Raw genomic sequence first — 18518 nt, forward strand, 5'->3', positions numbered from 1 at the left:
TTCTAGCACTGGAATACATTAAATCACCAGGAATAGAAAAATACATTCTGAAATATTAGTCTACCTACCTTAGTCCTCAAGGTTAAATCTGCTCAATGTTTTGTAAACAGTTCCAATTAAGCTTGCACGGCTGGTAATTCTCTGGAAAAAACTTGGAAACTGGCTAAACATTCCAAGAGAGCTAACTGAACGTAAGTAAGCACTGTTCATGGCACGTCTACAACTTCAGTCTATGATGTCAGCATCAAACAACTGCTTTTACTTTTTAGGAGCAGAAATGTAATCTGTGTAACCAAAAATAAAAATTTAGACTGAACTGAATTATATCATAGTTCTCTTGTGTCTTTTGTTATTTTCCTCTCATTGCTGAGACAAAATACCTGACACCCAAAATTAAGGAAGGAAAGGTTTATTTAGCTCACAGTTTGTGGAAGTTTCAGTCCATATCAGCTGGCTCCAAGGCAGAGTGGCACATAGCAGAGGCAACAGTTCATGGCAGTGGAAAAAAGCAAAAGCAACCAGAAAAGGGAAGAGTGGCAGCAAGCAGCGTCTTTCTCTCCCTTACATTGGTATGCAAACTACCTGCCCCAGGGCGGTGTAGCACTCACACCCATGAATCAATCACAAACTCTAATTAAAAGCCTGCCCTAAGACTGCACGTGGCTTTGGGGGGACACCCAGACATAAACCATAACATCTTGCAATTTCTAAATGCAAGTGACTCCAGGGAGACAGTAACCAATTATTTGTGGGAATTCATCACATCTATAAATCTTAAACTAGTGTGGTGGCACATGCTTATAATCCCAGCTATTTGGGAGGCTTGAGGCAGGAGGATCACACATTTGAGGCCAGCCTGGGCAACTTAATAAGATCCTGTATCAAAATTTTTTAAAAATCTTAAAAGGTCTGGGGATGTAGCTCAGTGGTAGGTGGCAGAGTGCTGGCTTCACATACATGCAGACCCTCTGTTTAACCCTAGTACAAAAAAAAAGAAAAAGAAAAAACAACTGTAAAGTACTAAAACAAACAAAAATTTTCCCCAAGTGTTAAACACAATGCATGACTAAAAATCTGACATATCTATGTCGAATAATGATCTTACTATTCTTTCCAAAAGTGAATTTTAAAAATAATCAAATACTATGAACTTTCTACAAAAAAGTAAATCAATGAAGTCCAAATATGACTGTCTGTACTTTTACACAATCAAACCACGCATACTAATAATGGCAGTAATATTAGAACTATGTATTATTCCTCTTAAATATCCTCCAAAGTGTTCACAACATTTTCTTCAATTATATCCTTAGACAGAAGACACCTTAGATTAGAGCAGACACACAGGTTACAGCCGAAAAAAACACTGCCAAAGACTATATAATAAGCCAGCTGAATAACAAACCCCAAAATGAATTTTTCAAATTTATCCAAAGACAAACCACAGATTCGGTATTATATATCTAACAATACAGTATAGCTAGTATAAAGAAAATTACATAAAAATAAATTAAAGTTATGATCATTTGTTTCATCTGATCATCTTAAAATTGGAATAGAATTATTTGAAGATAACAATATGCAATATAATAACCATTATTAATTTCCTATCATCTTGTTTTGAAATTCTGTACTGTTTTTATTTTTTTTCTCCCTTTAAAATAAAAAATAAATCATCGTACTATTATGCTGCAAGGACAAAAGACAGAATGCACGCTCCAACTGCCCAAAGTACTTTGTTCTAACAAGAGGAAGATGAAACATAGTGTTTACCTCTGACAAAAAAAATACATGTATATGAAAACACGGCAAAGATTACTCAATTTATTAAGTACGACAAAAGTGAATCTTTCTGCCAAATCTTTCACCTTAAAAAAAAATGCAATGTGAAATCAAAAAGCAATTATTGTCATCAAAGCAAGAATATAATATTAAATCAAAATTTCTACAAAGCTTTAGGGCTCTTAGCCAGTGGCTCAAAATCTTCTCATGCACTCTGAGATTTACATTAAAATGAGATCAGAAGGCAAGCTTCAGGGGACTTCTTTACTGCCTTGGTTTGTTTAATATGGAAAGAGCTAATATGTTTTTGAAATATTTCATTGGAGTTTCTCCCCCTACTTTAAAGCTTTGTATTTTATTCTAGAAAGTATTTACAATCAGTATGCAAGCTTTAATGCTTAACATTTTTTTTAAATCTTGATACTACATGTGCTAGTATATGTGACACAGACATAAGTTCTTGAGACCTTTTAATGAATTAGTACAATTGAGACAAGAAAAAGCCATTCCGACCTACCACTGAAGTCACTAGGATACTTAAAGCATTTTAGACTCAGTATTCTATGGAAAGATATACAAAGAGACTTTAAAAGTCAGTAATCTCTATTCTACAAATTTTATTTCATAGACCAATAAATCATATCCAACTCGAGAAAAAAAAAACATGTTATCCCAGTTGGATTTGAAAATGTCGTAGAAACACAGGAGTAATTCTGAAATGTGGGCAATATTAACACAACTATCAACATAGACTTTTAGAAATATAGTAGGTCTAGAAAGAAGGAGACAGACTAATTTTTGTCTCCTTCTTATCTTAATTTTTAAAAACTAAAAGAAGCATGTAATGCTTGAAAAAATAGTCCCTGCTAAGCATTTCCTTTATCTGTATGTGACCTCTGTAGATAATCATAACTGACCAACTATGATAGAAGGTATTTCCCTGGCCAGTACAATCAACCAAGGGTCAACATCAATATGGCTTTTTGTACCATTCCTTTTCTACTGTATCTGTGAAATCTCACCCTGTGAAACAGCACTTCAGTGAAGTCAGTCGCCCAATAAATCTCCTGAGCATGCAGTTGTTCAAAGGCATTTGACTACGAGGACTTCTCCATTACTTAACCACACCTGCTTTAGGTTGTAAACCATATGGAGTGTATTATACTCACACCAGCTAATCTTTAGTAACTTCAGAAGGCAATTCTAAATTTTTTATGTAGCCTGCAATGCACATGTTTTAAACCAAGGTTTTCTTAGTAATTCTTATTTCTACATTAGGACAAAACAGCTAAAATTAGATGTTGTAGATTATTTGTATACCGAATCTATTTTTTTTTCCTACAGAAGTGTAAGATTTGCAAATCTCTGTGAACAACAGTATCTTTATTTTCCATAGCAGAGGGTTTACTTAAAGTTAAGTACTTTTTTCTCCTACAACAGCTATCAACAGGACTCATTTTCCTAATGCCTTAACCACTCAGCCATTCTGGTACCCAGGACTCATTTTCTAACATGCAGTAATTCCTTAAAACCTACTGGGTCACCAGGCATGGCAGCACATATATGTAATCTCAGCACGCAGGAGGCTGACGCAGGAGGATCACCCCAAGTTCGAGGTCAGCCTGGGCTACATAGTGAGTTCAAAGTCAGCCTGAACTACATAACGAGACTGTCTCAAAAAAAAAAAAAAAAACAACTACTGGGTCATTGGGGCTAAGGATATAGCTCACTGGTAGAGGGCATGCCTAGCATGTGAAAGGACCCTAGTTTAGATGAAAGGAAAAAGAAGGGAGTAGGACAGGAGAGAAGACCAGGAAGGCTATGCAAGATTATGACACTTTTGATCATTTTCCTCCTAGAATACTTCTTTAAATTTAATAAGACTCTAAAAAAGAACTAGTGATATGAGATACTCCTTAAAAACACTGGTTTAATTTTCAGGTAATGAAAGATAAAACATAAATGAACACTGGTATTAAAAAGTTCCAAGAAAGGCAAAAAGGTTCCTATATTCTTCCTTTTCTCTAACCCTTTGATAATCCATTTTGTCTCCCTCTCTTAAAAAAAGTCCAATACATCCTGTGAATTCTAGTCATATATAAGGTATGTAAGTATCTGGAATCCTATTTCCCAAACTAAGGTTAAGAAAAAAGTGCATGAAGAGATAGAAATCTAGATTCCACTAGGAAGTCTTCTGACAAGACACAAGACTCAGAGAGACTTTATAAATGTATAGGTATATATAAATAAATAAACTGTCTCTGTAGTTATTGAGGAGTGACTTGTTTTAGGTTGATCTTGTTATTTTCATGGTTAGCAAGTAAAGAAATGATATTCGATTATCAATAATATTAAAGGTGGGAGGAAAAAACCTTCATGTAAACAGAACAGATAATGACAGTAAAGCAGAAATGCAATCTAAAATCTTAAATTCTCAATCTTTGTACAAGGCACTAAGTATTCTAACGAAAAACTACTAGCAACTAAATGCCTGTACACAGGAATCACAGGAAAGCATGGCCATAAAAGACACGTGATTTTATAAATCTAAAGTAAAAAAGAAAACAAGTACTTGGATCATACACAGAGAAAACAAATACGTTAATCAGCCTTAAACTATTTAAGCAGTGTCAAAACTCACTTTCCTCACTAATTGCAATAAAGCTTAATACTAAGAAAGTAAAATATAGAAAAATCACTTGTTAAAATTGAGACTAGACTAAACATAGCTGGGTAAAATATATATGAACATACTGCATTTAAATTTTTAGTATATTCTACTACTAAAAGCTGTAAATTACAAATGAAATTAAAATCAAAGTTATAAACAATTTGAGCAAAATTAAAAGCACCATTTTCTATGCTCTCCCTCTACACAGAACATATCAGAAGTTCATCTGGTATACAAAGGAGTATTTTGTTGTAATTCTTCCTATTCCCAAATATACATAGTGAAAAACTTCCCAAGAATTCAAAGTTTTTCAAAACAAATGCACATCTTCATGGTTCAACTTACCGTTTTGTGACCGTTCTGGCAAGCCACGTGCAGTGCTGTCTGCCCCATTGCATCCTCAACATCAACATCACTGACGTGCTGCACGAGGTCATGCAGTAATTCTGTCCGCCCATTCACAGCCAGCCAGTGTATCTGTGAAGTCATTCAGTTATTTCACATTTGTGCAAGAGTATTTCACAAAAAAGTAGCAAATAAATAACGCTATTATTTCTCAACTAACCATGATATGCAAACAAATATATTTTAAGCTCATATAGCTCTTCCCAATGAGAAAAATGTATGCATCGAGATAAAGATTATATTGCCATGGTATTACAAAATCAAGAATTCAACAGCTCAACACAGTAAGTATCTTAGGCTTAGGATTACCAAATACTCTGCTTCTTAGATGACCCTGGACTCTAAGGTTAGCTCACCTCTAGAGAAAAAGTGATGGATATTTTTCCTTTCCCAGATGTAAACACAAGTTCAAAAGTAATTAACACAATAGTGCCACATTCTGTACTTATTGCTTCCTTCCTTCCAGTGTTCACAAGTAACAAATGTATATTACATAAATAATAAGATGTATAGGAAAAATTTTATACCTGTAAATACACCACTGTTAAAATCTACCATGTTAAAACTTTGAACTAAGAGGGGCTCTGGGTATAGCTCTGTGGTAAAGCTCATGTCTAGCATGCACAAAGCCTTGGGTTCAAACCTTAATGCCAAACATAAAAATAAAAATAAAAAAATTGGACTATGTATTCCAAAGTCCAAATCCATGAATTTTTTCACAAAGTCCAAGCCTATGTATTTTCACTAAAAACTTATTAAGACATTCCTGTTTTAAACTGGCCAGCTGAACACATCTATCAGCCTCAACTTCACAAAACCCCACTGAAATTACAATAAAACAGTATTTTCTTAGATATAAAGTTTTTTTTTTTTTTTTGGTTTTTCTCCAGTACTGGGAATCGAGCTCACGACCTTGCACTTGCCAGGCAGGTGCTGTGCCACTGAGCTAAATCCCCAACCCCAAGAATATTTTCTTAAAGAAAAAAAAAAAAGAGAGAGAGAGACAATAACAAGTTTTGAAAGCTGGAAAACAGATAACACTTTTTAGCTTGTCCGATTATATTTGTTGACTTGTCAGAACAAAAAGAATCTGTAGTCAGAAGCAAAGAAAACTAAGAAGGCATGTGCCTCAGATCATAAAAGCACTGAAAGACTCTAGAATCCGTAGTAAGCACTCTGTACCACTTCATGTAAAAGTGAAGTGGGACTAAAACCAAGTCTTTTAAAGTTTAATAAGATTGAGACTTCAGAGCCCTACCCCATTCTAATTCTGCAAGGAGTATTACTCAGCTATAAAGAGAGAGAATCTTGAGGCTTTTATAGGTAAATGCATACAACTAGAGACCATACTCATAAGTGAAATAAATCAGACCCGCATGTGTAAACATCATATTGTCTCCCTAGTGCAAGAACTGAAAATGTAAATAAAACTCGAAAGGTACAATAGATATTATGAAAGAAAAAGAAGTTGCTCAAAGGGAAGGAACAACTGGGATGAGGGAAAGGAGAAAAGAAAGAAGGAAGGAAAATATATAGATATAGATATACAAGGATAGCAGGGATAATTGTACTGCTGACGTCTATTTATTGAAAAGAACACCAAAACTTAATACTTAAATTTTTCTTTTTCTGACCAATTTTGCATGTTTATATCTGGTAATGTGAACTACCAATTTGAAGACAACAGTATGCAATATAACAATCATTGTTCAATCCCTACCACCTTGCTTAGTGAAACTCTGTATCGTTTCTAATTTTTTTTTATTTTTTATTCTTTTTAATTGCTCAATCTTGCATTTTTACATCTGGTAATCTGAGCAACAATATGTAATATAACAACCACTGTTAACTTCCTATCACCTTGTTTTGAAATTCTGTATCATTTTTATTATTTTTGCGTTGGTTTTGTTTTGTCTTGGTTGTTGTTATTTTGTTTTCTTTTCTCTTTAAAATAAAAAAAAAAGAGTAACTGCTTAAGAAATTGGCAGAAATTGGCACTAGAAGGGGCTAGAGGTAAAATGTCTACACAGATCAACCCACACTGAAGACTCTACAGACTAAACCTCACTCGCACTGACAGACTTGATAGATGTATCTGATTTTTTAAAGATCAAAAAACTAATAACAATGAAGAGAAAAAAGGAAATCATGAAAAAACTATTTAATACTCTCAGCGAACACACTAATCACATCACAGGATACTGAGCTGGGTTTTGTTTTGTTTTGCTTTTTAATGATAGAAAAAAAGAAAAGGAACCTTTGGAAAGTAGTATTGTGATGGGGACATACAAATGTAAAAGATTTAGAAGATGATACTGAAGAAAGCACAAAAAAAGTGGGAAACAAGAGAAAAGGTAAGGAAACCGTTAGGCTATTCTAATATTCAAACAAAAAGAGTACAAACAGAGTAGAGGAAATTATGAATCATACTTTATGAAAATTTCTCCTGACTTTCCATTTTATGACTTTCTAGATTAATAGGGCCTCTGTATTATATACCCAAATGGATAAAATAAATTCAACTAAAATATATAATGAGGAAATTATAGAATGCTAAAAAAGTATATTCTGTAAGTTTCTAGCCAGAAAACACAGGATTCATGTAAAGAATCAAGCTGGGTATGGTGGTGTACAGCCATAAACCCAGCAACTTGGAAGGCTGAGGCAGGCCAGCCTGGGCAACTCCTGAAGACTTTTCTCAAAATAAAATATAAAAGGGGCTGGAGATGTAGATCAACACTCCTTGGGTCCAATCCCCAGTCACAGAAAAAAAAAAAACTAAAAGTGGTACTAAGCTTCAAGATTGAAAGCTAAAAGAAAACAAAGCAATGTTTTCAAGACACTAAGGGAAGATGATATTCAATCTAGAATTTTATTATCAGCTAAATCATCAATTATACAAATGGATACACTCAAAGACTCAAGTTATTTTTTAGACATGTAGCACAGGAACAAATTTACCTCCCATGCATCCTTTCTCAAAAACTGTCAAAGATGTGCTCCAGCAAAGTTACAGAACAGTTATGAAGAAAAACAGACATGGGACTCATATAACAGAGAACTCAAAGCAAGATGAAAACAAAAAGACCCTCCAAGACGATGGTGATGAAACGTTCTGAGGAACTGTGCAGCAGACCTAGAAACCAATCAGTTCAGCCTGGAGAGGACAGAAATCACCAGTACATGTTCCTCTGAGACATAACCAAGGACTTAAGAGGCACTGATGACATTTTAGGATAATAGTTGCAAACAGTAATAAACACTTAAAAAATTTAAAAATAAAAAAAACCAAAGGCTGGAGATGTAGCTCATCTAGTGGTACAGCACTTGCTCAGCATAGAAAAGGCCCTGGCTTCCATCCCCAGCACTATAAAGAGAAAAATCCAGAGGTTCAATAAACCAAGAAACAGATGCAAAAGACACTGAGATTAGGGAGTACATGATTATCTATGTAGCATATCCTAAGGAATACACACACATACACACATGAACGGAATTCAGGAAGAAGGTAAAATATAAGATCAACACACAAAAAATCAATGCATTTCTATATATTAACAATGAACATGCAGAAGCCCAAGCTAAAAGCACAATATATTTACAAAACATATAAAATCCCTAGCACTAAACACTAATTAAGAAATCAAAGACCTAAGTAAGTGCAGAGAGAAGCGTGATTATGGATTGAAAGACTAAACGTAGTACAGATGTCAATTATCCCCAAATTGATCTGGTTTAATGCAAGTCCAGTCAGAGTCCCAGAAAAGTTTTTCTGTAGGAATAGACAAGTTCATTACAAAATGTACATAGACAGGCAAAGCAACCAGAATGAATAGCTAACATAATCTTGATACAGAAAAATAAAGTGGGAGAAATTACTCTCCTAATATAAATTACTCTCCTTACTATAATATAGCTATAAAATCAAGACGGTGTGGTTCTTGTAAACACAGATCGATGGAATGAATACAAAGCCCAAATGAAGGTGACACAGACATGTCCAACTGATTTCCAAGAAAAATACAATATCAATTTAATGCAGGAAGGATTGCCTTTTCAAAAGATAGTGTTAACATAATTAAACGTTAGGCCAAAAAAAAAAATTTAACCTCAACCTAAGCTTCATATATTATACAAATACGAACTCAAAAGAAATCACAGACATAAACAGAAAACGTAAAAAGTGCAGTAAGTTTAGGAAAAAGGATGAGAATAAATCTTCAAGAGCTAGGGCTAAGAAGAACTCTTCAACTTAATACCAAAAGCATGGTCCACAAAAGGGAACACTGATCAAATGGACTTTATCAAAACAAAAAACTATTTTTGCTCTAAAAAGACCGGGCCAGGGATATAGCTCAGTGGCACAAGCGCCTGCCTGGCAAGCGCCCAGTCATGAGTTTGATTTGTGGTACCAAAAAAGACCCTATTAAGAGCTGTAAAAGGCAAACTAAAGACTGGAAGAACATATGTCAAAATTGAATATTTGAATGGGTGCTATTCTCTTGAATACATAAAGAATTCTACCAATAAGTTTTTTTTTTAATTCAAGCTTAGAAAATGGACAAATGACATGAACTGGCATTTCACTTCATGTAAGAGGAAATACAAATGACATAAGGCTATGAAAAATGTTCAACATTAGTAGCAATTAGGCAAATGGTAATTAAGGCAAAATAATACATCAGTCACATAACCACTACAATGGCTAAAATAAAAGTCACACCACCAGTAGTTGGCAATGAAGCTGAAAAACTGGATCACTCACGTATCACTGGTGGAAATGTACTATATAATGGCACAATCACTCTGGGTAACAAGCAAGCAGATTTTAAAACTAAACATGAACTACGTATCATACAACCCACCAACCGCATTCATAAACATTTATTCCAAAGAAATGTAAACTTATATTCACACAAAAACCTGCACACTAACGTTGTTTACAGCAGCTTTACTTCTAATAGCACAAAACCCAGGATGACTCAGATGTCCTTCAATAGTTAACAGTTAAAAGAAACAGCAGTACATCCACTCCATGTAATACTACTCAGCACTATAAAGGAACAAACCTGAGAAGCAACAACCTAGATAAATCTCCAGGGAACATGATGAGCAAAATAAGCCAACACCAAAAGATCCCATAGAGGATAACTCCATTTACATAACAGTCCTGAATAACACAATTTTAGAAATAGAACACAGATTTAGTGATTATCAGGGATTAGGCATGGAGCATGAAAGAGAAAAGTATGACAATAAAGGAATAATACAGGAGATCTTTGTGGCACTGGAAAGTTTAGAACATTACAGTGGTAAGTATATGAACATGTACAGGGAATAAAACTGTACAGAAATTAATATACATACACATACACATAACACTGAGAAAACTTCAACAAGATGAACTGTATCAATATCCTGGCTGTGATGTTAACTAGCAACTAGTTTTACAAACATTACCAATAAGGGAAACTGCACAAAAGGTTTATGGGATTTCTGGGTATTATTTCTTAAGACTGTATTGAGACAATTCTGTCAATTTTTTTTTTAAAGGAGACAATTATTTACTACAGATAAAATAGCAGGCAAAAAAAAAAGTACCTATAGAAGATTACTCAGCATAACTACAAATAGTTTTTCTTTAGTTAAAAAAAAAATAAGAACACTGGAAATTGACCTAAGTAAAATTACAACGACTGTACTGAGCGGACACGAGGCACATGTGCTCGCTCACACATGATGAATGGGGGAAGGGGCTGGAACACAGAACAGGAACTTCACGTTCCAAATGTTAACAGGTGATTCCTAAAAGCAGAGGGTAGCATTTGCATGCTTAGATTAAAAATACAAAGTTTTTAAATCCATTAAAATAGCTGAGAGGAAATGCCTAGCGACAGATACACTTGGGACGGGTACACTTGGAGGGGGAAGTTTGAGAAGGAAGGCTAAGAGACTATTTCCTATAGCAAGTCTTACAGAATGATGTGAATCTTTAAATATATACATGAATTATTTTATTAAATAAATTCATTTTAAGAGATCTCTATCTTAAGCTCAGGGATGAAGGGAGAAATAATGGCAGAAAAAACTTCTGCAACTGAACAGATTAACAGTGACTATCTTATCTTGCCTAAACTGGGTAATGTCCTAAGGAAAGACCTATGTCATTTCTAGGAGTGTATATAGCCTTCTGTGTCATCTACCATATCGCTAAGCATTCTGTAAGTATTCACAACACAACCCTTACAGAGGAAAGATTGCTACTGTACTACTAGTATATAATAAAGTATTAATTTTCATGTAGATTTCATGTAATAATCATGATCAAGCTTATTCTATAATAAGCCACTCTGAAAAAGTTGAATCGTAAAAGAACTTTTTCCTATGCCCTCTCTTCAAAAAGGCCTTGAGAGGCTGGAGATGTAGCTCAGTTGCAGAGTACTTGCCTAGTATGCACAAGGCCCTAAGTGCAATCCCCAGTACCACAAAAAAAAAAAAAAAAAAGGTCTTGAGACAAAGCTTGGCCAGTAAATATTCAATGTTCTTCTTTAGTCACATATTAAGATTCAAAATCTATAAGTATTACCAAAGGAAGGTTAAATTTAACAAAAAAAAATTTAACATCTACTGCAACTTCTAAATACCTGCTCCACCAAGCATGGAGGCACATGCCTGTACTTTCATTGCAGGTACTCAGGAAGATTGCAAGTTTGAGGCCAGCCTGAGGAGTTTAGAGGGATGGGGATATAATTCAAGCAATTGCTTACCATGCAGGAGGCCCTGGGTTCAATCCCTAGCACTACAAAAAAATAACGATGATGATGATAACTGCTCAATAATCATATATAATTCTATTTTATCTCCACTTCTAGTGAATAATGTTCAATTAAATAATGATTTTGTAAAAATTCTGAGATTTCAACAATCCCTTCAGCAAAATCCCACACCACCTCCCCACAATATATATGTTGATCAGAAATATATTAACTTAGTTTTGTGAAAAAAAAAAAAAAAAAAAAAACTCATAGGTGAAAATGGATAAAATTACTAGTTTAACACCTAACAAGTCGGAAAGAATACAGGCCAAAATATTAACAATGATTATCTCTGAATGCAGGGAATACAGAGAATGTTCAGTCCTTGTGTTACTTCTTTTCCTTTCTGCCTAGCTATAAGAACATATCAAAAATATTTACAGGTCACAATCCAAAATAAGTCTCCTATAATGCACTGATACATACTGCAGCAGAGATGTTCCTCGGGCCCACTAAAAGTTAGTGACAGAAGATAGGGGAAGAAAATTTCAAAGTAAATGAAAACAAAGGGATAAATATAGTAAACTACAACTTTTCTTATAAATATAACCAAAAGCTACACTTCAGGTCATTCTGTACACCTTCTTAATAATAAAGAAGTAACTTGCAGAAAACTTGTACTACACTTTGCATTATCATCACATTTAAGATTATTTTCTAAAAACTATTTTTAAAATCTGATAAAAATCAATAGCACTTACTGCTGTAAGGCCTTCATTATTACAAATGTTGACATCAGCACCGTATTCTAATAATTTACTCATGCATTTCTTCTGCCTGAAATGAAAAAGAGAACTAGTACTAAAGAACATAAAAATAACAATCATTTTACTGAAATATTAACTACAATAACATTAGCTGATGATTTATCTACATCTGTGGGCCAGTCATGGTGGCACACACACCCCTAAGCCAGCACTCAGGAGGCTGAGGCAGAAGAATCCCTGTAAGCTGGAGGTCAGCCTGGTTTATATACTAAATTCAAGGACAGACTGGACTACTTAGTGAGACTCTGTCTCAAAAATCATAAAAAAAAAAAATCTTTATCTGCAATTTCAAACTGTATCTGTAATATTTAATTATACACTATTAAAATACAAAGTTATTTCTATTGATGCAAAGGTAACAGCGTAAAGAAATGGTACGATCTGGACATCATGTCATTAAGACAAATGCATCAATTAAATACAGAGAAACTTTTAGTATTGACAAAGGGAAAAATAATCATAAATATAGAAAATAGAAATGTAATTGACGGGGCATCCATACAACAAGATGCCTCAAAGCTGTATCCTACTTTCTTGACTGTAAAATTTGTGATGATACTAGGATGAGTTATAAAAACATACACACATAATCAGCAAAATGCATATCTACGAGTCCCTCTAGTCCACTTCATTTTTTTCTCAGTTATTTTTATTGTAGTATAATACATATAAAACTTTCCACCTTAAGCATTTTTAAGAGTACAGTTCTATGGTACTTAACATAAAGTCCTCAATTTGTTACAGCATATGTCAAAATTTCCTTTCTTTTGAAAGCTGAACAGTAATCCATTATCTGCATATACTACATTGTGCTTACCCATTCATCGGATGATGAACACTCAGGCTGCTTCCACATTTTAGCTAGTGCAAACAATGCTGTATGAACACAGGTGGGTAAATATTTACTAAATTCTTTTGGGTATACATCCAGAAAGGGACTTACTAGATCACAGAACAATTCTATTTTTAATTTTTTCAGGAACTATCATATTGTTCTCCACAGCAGCTTTACCATTTTACATTCCAAGTGCACAAAGGTTCCAATTCCTCCATATCTTGATCAATACTTGTTTTGTTGTTGTTGCAGCTGTTTCACAGCAGTCTTTTTAATGAGTATGCATTAATACCTCATTGCAGTTTTGATTGTATTTCCCTAATTTAGTGATGCTGAGCACCTTTTCATGGGTTTTTTGGTCATTTGTGTATGTCTGAAGAAATGTCTATTCAAGTCTTTTGCCCATTATTTAGTTGCCTACTGTCTTACTTTTCTCATTCCTGAGACAAAAGACTTAACACCCAGAAGCTAAGGGAGGGAAGGTTTATTTCCCTCAGAGTTTGTAGAGGTGTTAGTCCATAATCTGCTGGCTCCAAGGCAGGGTGGCATGGCAGAGAGGCATCACAGAGAAGAAACAGTTCACAGTGGGTAGAAGACAGAAGGCAGAGGGCACCAACAACAAAAGACAATACCAGCTTCCTTCTGCCCCGTTTATATTTTATCTAGGCTACTTGGCTTTGGGTGGGTCCCAAATAAATTAGTGGACTAATTTAGTAATCACACACCTTGAATCCCAGTGCCCTTAATCCTAGCACTGTACCATAACTCAATCCCAGCATTACACACTCAGATCCAGCCACCTTTGAAAAGCCCCACCTATGACCTTATGAGGCTTTAAGGGGACATCGAGACACAAACTTTAACACCAACCCACTTCATTTTGCTGAAAGCTTCCTCTTAGCCTGATCCATTCCTAAATATTATTTAACATTCATCTTAAATTCCCCTTCATCAATGAACCTTGTATGAACTCCCAAGAACTACATGGAAATTCATATTCTGAAGATTCATTTTTTTATTGGTACCATTCAACTATGCTCTGTACCAAACTACGAAAATACATAACCCAGTGAGTGAAATTGTTTATGATATAATTGAGTATAACAATATATAGAATATAATGTACATATTTTATATACTGTCAATATAATACAGTGTGCTATAGAGAACATAGTATATATGTGTATATTACTATTCACTCAACAAGTTCATAAACTTCTTCATGCCATAGATTATATCACATTCCTTTATTCAATTCCATACTAAGCAGGCAGATAAGTAGTAACTTCCAATACAACTTTATTCCTTGTTTAGTGACTTACTTGTTTAATGACCAATCTTACGATCAAAATATACTGTCCAGACCTATGACCCATCTTTGTTTCTATACAGTACTGTACATTTTATTTATAGAGCCTCACAGTCTGTTTTTGTACAGTATAACTTGTTTATATACTACTGTAATTTTTTCAGTACAGTAGTTTTATGCTCTGCTGTACATTATTGTACCACATGTAAGAGTTATGCAAATAAAAGCAAAGTCATGAAGTTGAAGTTTCCTTGACCATTTCTTTGTTCTTATTATCATAATGTACATACTATGTACAATTCCTCATTTAGTGATCAACTCATTTAACAATCTAGTCAAAGGACCAGAACTCAGGCATTAAATGAAAAAATCTGTATTCACTGATATGTCAATAGCTAAAATTCTTAATGCTTAAAAGAAATAATAACCTTTTAAAAGAAAAAATAGGGGCTGGGGTCAGCAGCAAAAGCGCCTGCCTGGCAAGTGCAAGGTTGTGAGTTCGGTTCCCAGTACTGGAGAAAAACCAAAAAAAAAATAAAAAATAAAAAATAAAAGAAAAAATAACCTTCTGGCTTTGATTTTTATACCTGAAATGAAATTAGATGTCACTTAAAATCAGCATAATAATTTGAAAATGGAAGAAAATAAACCTCTGAATAAACTGTGTAGTTCAAATATTTACAAAGTTTCTAATCTAAAACACTATTATCAAAACCTCAGAAAACAAATTCTCACTAATCATGAGACAACAATCCAAATTAATCCTATTAAAATGGAACACTGTTTAAAATACGTGTTTGTGCTTGTATACAAACAAGCTTGTGGCCGGACCTATTCTGAAGCTGGATGACTGGCCTACTTTCAAAGTAAAGAGTTGGGTGAATGGCCAGGAAAATAGGCCCAAGAAAGTACTTATGGTATGGGTGATTAAAGAAAAACAGCAATCAAGAATGCTCCCCCTCCCATAAATGAACTGCAAAAGGTATAAGCAATACAGAGAGAAACACACACTATCACCCAACAACTTTTGTTGCTTTTTGTCCTCCACAGTTAGAAAGAGGGCAAACCAATACAAACAGCATGACTGGTGAGAAGAGAAATGCTAAAGCAGGCCAGCAGAAATATGACAGCTGAAGGAACAGAAGAAAAACTGAAAGACTACAAAAAGGCACTGTTCTACTATGAATTCTACTCAAGATGGGCAAATCTGAGTTCATAATGAAATTAATAATAAAAAGCTACTTCTGAAAACATCAGTAGCTATACAAAGTAACAAGCGTTTGAGTCATTTACCAAGCATTTGTTAAGTTCCTCTACATACAAGGCACTCACTCAATATATACTATAAACTAAAATATTCACATACTGAATATTGAAAGTAATCTGTAAAAAGTAAAAGGGCACCCAAATTAAAGAATGGCTCATGAACTCATGCCTTTTCTTTCTGCTCACTTGCTGGACAAATCATAGAATCTCTGTCTTATTTCTTCATCTCAAAAATGCAATGGTCTTTTCAGTTGCTGTTGATAAACACAGTGATCAAAATTATTTCGTAGGCAAGTGCTTCACTACTAAGCTACACACCAGCCCCAAAACGGTATCTGCTAATAAAAAGGCCTTTGTTTCAGAAAAATTATACAAATCTTTTTAGCAGACCAAAAATGTTCTGCCTTTCAAGCTTAAGTCCTATACCTTGGTCCTCACACTAGTCTTATAACTAAGTCTTCGTTACAATTACAGTGCATTTTTTTTAATCCTTTACACCAATGTGTCCTTTCATTTATAGTTGCTGACAGTACTGAGTATTTTAATACATGTAATCTTTTCAGATCATTGTTCCTAACCTATTAACACTTGGCACAAGGGATCTGGATATTAGACTGATTCAGTGAGGGAATGAATAATTTATTCTATGACCTAAGGTACAAATACAACAACATACCTGATGTACTATTACATACACAACCATTCAATCAACACCTTCCTACCTATTACAGTGGACAATTAAACTGGCTTACATGTTAGTTCATGAAATGGGGTAGATCAATTAGGGGGGGAAGATTATGCCTTTCCCCATCCAACCCAAACATCACTATGCTTCTTATCTTTCCGGTTTGATTGTTTTGTCCTTACTATATGTGCAAATATTTGGTCTCAGATTGTTGCAATCAATTTAGCTCCATATCCATCTCACAAAGGTAGTCACCTCAACTATCCAGGATCCTTTAGAACAGAAAACAAATACCTTCAAGACTAATCGGGCTGGGGATTTAGCTCAGCGGCAAAAGCGCCTGCCTGGCAAGCGCAAGGTCGTGAGTTCGGTTCCCGGTACCGGAGAAAAACCAAAAACCAAAAAAAAAAAAAAAGACTAATCAAAACAAGAGACACAATAAGAATGTACTTCAATAGAGAAGGTTAACAGTGCTCAAAAAAGGTTTATAAATCTAAATTCCTCAAGGCCTGAATCCAAAGCTACTTATTTTTATTTTAAATTTAATTCCCATTATCTTGGAATTATTTCTTAGTCAAAGAGAATTTTAAGAAACAAAAAAAAGTCATGGAGGCAGACACAAGAGACATGACATCTGAAATGTTTTGCAGAAAAGGAGACTGGATAACCACAACAATTCACATTAGGCCATAAAATAGCACAGTGTGAAATAATGATGTTCATGATGATGATGACCAGTATTCTCTGTAAGGGGCAAAAGTATACCCAATATGCCATATTTTTAAGGTTTTCACATTTTGGAATAGTACTTGCAGTTTTAAAATTTTTTAAACACATTATTTAGGTAGAAAACTTTTTTCACAAATAGTTTTAACACTGAAAGCTAACTAGAAATCTCGCTCTGGGACAATTCACTCTTAACTGTAATAAATTATAAGAAACAGGGAGGTGGACTTTACAGATATGGGGATGGCGAGAGATGGAAGGGCAGGAAGGGGACGTAAAAATGATTAAGATGCAATATGTATAGTTACAAATTCCCCTAAATGGATGTAATTCTTATATTGTAGACATACACTAATAAAAAATCTATAATGGGCACACACTGTTTATCATTGTCCTAATGTAACTAAGCAACTTAGAAAACAGCCATGACATTAGGAATGGCAAAAAGCAGGAAAAGACACCAAGAATGAGAAAAAATGTTACACTCTTCAGAAAATAAAAGCTATAAATTTTCAACAAGAAAACTATCAATGACCAATATAAATATAATAGTGAGAAAACATGGCAATGAGGAGGCAATGAGCAGGCAATGATGCCCATAGGAAACCTCATCTGCAGAGCCAGCAGCCAGGACCCCAGACCCTGAAACTCACCAGAGCTGCATTCACAACTGGCCAACTCCAACAGCACTCTGCATTTTGCTTCCTCTCTGCCATTAGGCAGCTGAGTCGCTCAACCCACCTACCAACTAACCTAGTCATGGACAAGGCCAAGGCCTAAGGAGAACAGGTAAGCTCAGAGGGTCAGCCGATCTGGGGAGAAACAACAGACCAGGTCAGCAGTGCCAGCCCCAAGAGAAGCCCACGACTATGGTGAACTTCCAGCTAGCATGGGGTTTTACTTCCAACGTGACTCCTTCCAAATGGCAGGCTAGAGTTGGAGAAGAAACCCCACCAGTTTGAGAGTGTTTAATCAGAAGCCATTTGGGGAATAGGTTGTTTAACACTGAGCCACGGAACAACTTCACTTCAGGGTTTCCAGTGTTACCCCACCACAGTGACTGGGTGAGAGACAGCAACAAGAGATAGTAGAAGGTAAGGTGCAGGCAGACATGGACCCCTACTGTACTGCAAACACATATGTATAAAAACATTAAAATTAAAAAAAAAATTAAAAATTTTTTTTTGTCTTTTTGAGACAGGGTCTCACTGTGCAGTTCAGGCTGGCCTTGAGCTCACTTTGTAGCCCAGGCTGGTC

The 18518-nt window shown here is 34.9% G+C and overlaps 1 protein-coding gene across 3 annotated transcripts in view; it reads right to left on the bottom strand.

The window, feature by feature from the left end:
- The window catches only part of Hace1 (HECT domain and ankyrin repeat containing E3 ubiquitin protein ligase 1), an 82331-nt gene that overhangs the window by 54744 nt on the left and 9069 nt on the right, over positions 1 to 18518 (bottom strand). For all 3 annotated transcript variants that reach the window (XM_013510785.1, XM_005377818.2, XM_013510784.1), the window contains 2 exons: positions 12375 to 12450; positions 4799 to 4930 (listed from right to left, as the gene is read on the bottom strand). In XM_013510785.1, the coding sequence (XP_013366239.1) occupies positions 4799 to 4930; positions 12375 to 12450 (208 nt within the window). The remainder of the gene's footprint in view (positions 1 to 4798; positions 4931 to 12374; positions 12451 to 18518) is intronic.

Source organism: Chinchilla lanigera, unplaced genomic scaffold (genome assembly GCF_000276665.1).
Source record: "Chinchilla lanigera isolate Chin_1 unplaced genomic scaffold, ChiLan1.0 scaffold00010, whole genome shotgun sequence".
NCBI lineage: Eukaryota > Metazoa > Chordata > Mammalia > Rodentia > Chinchillidae > Chinchilla > Chinchilla lanigera.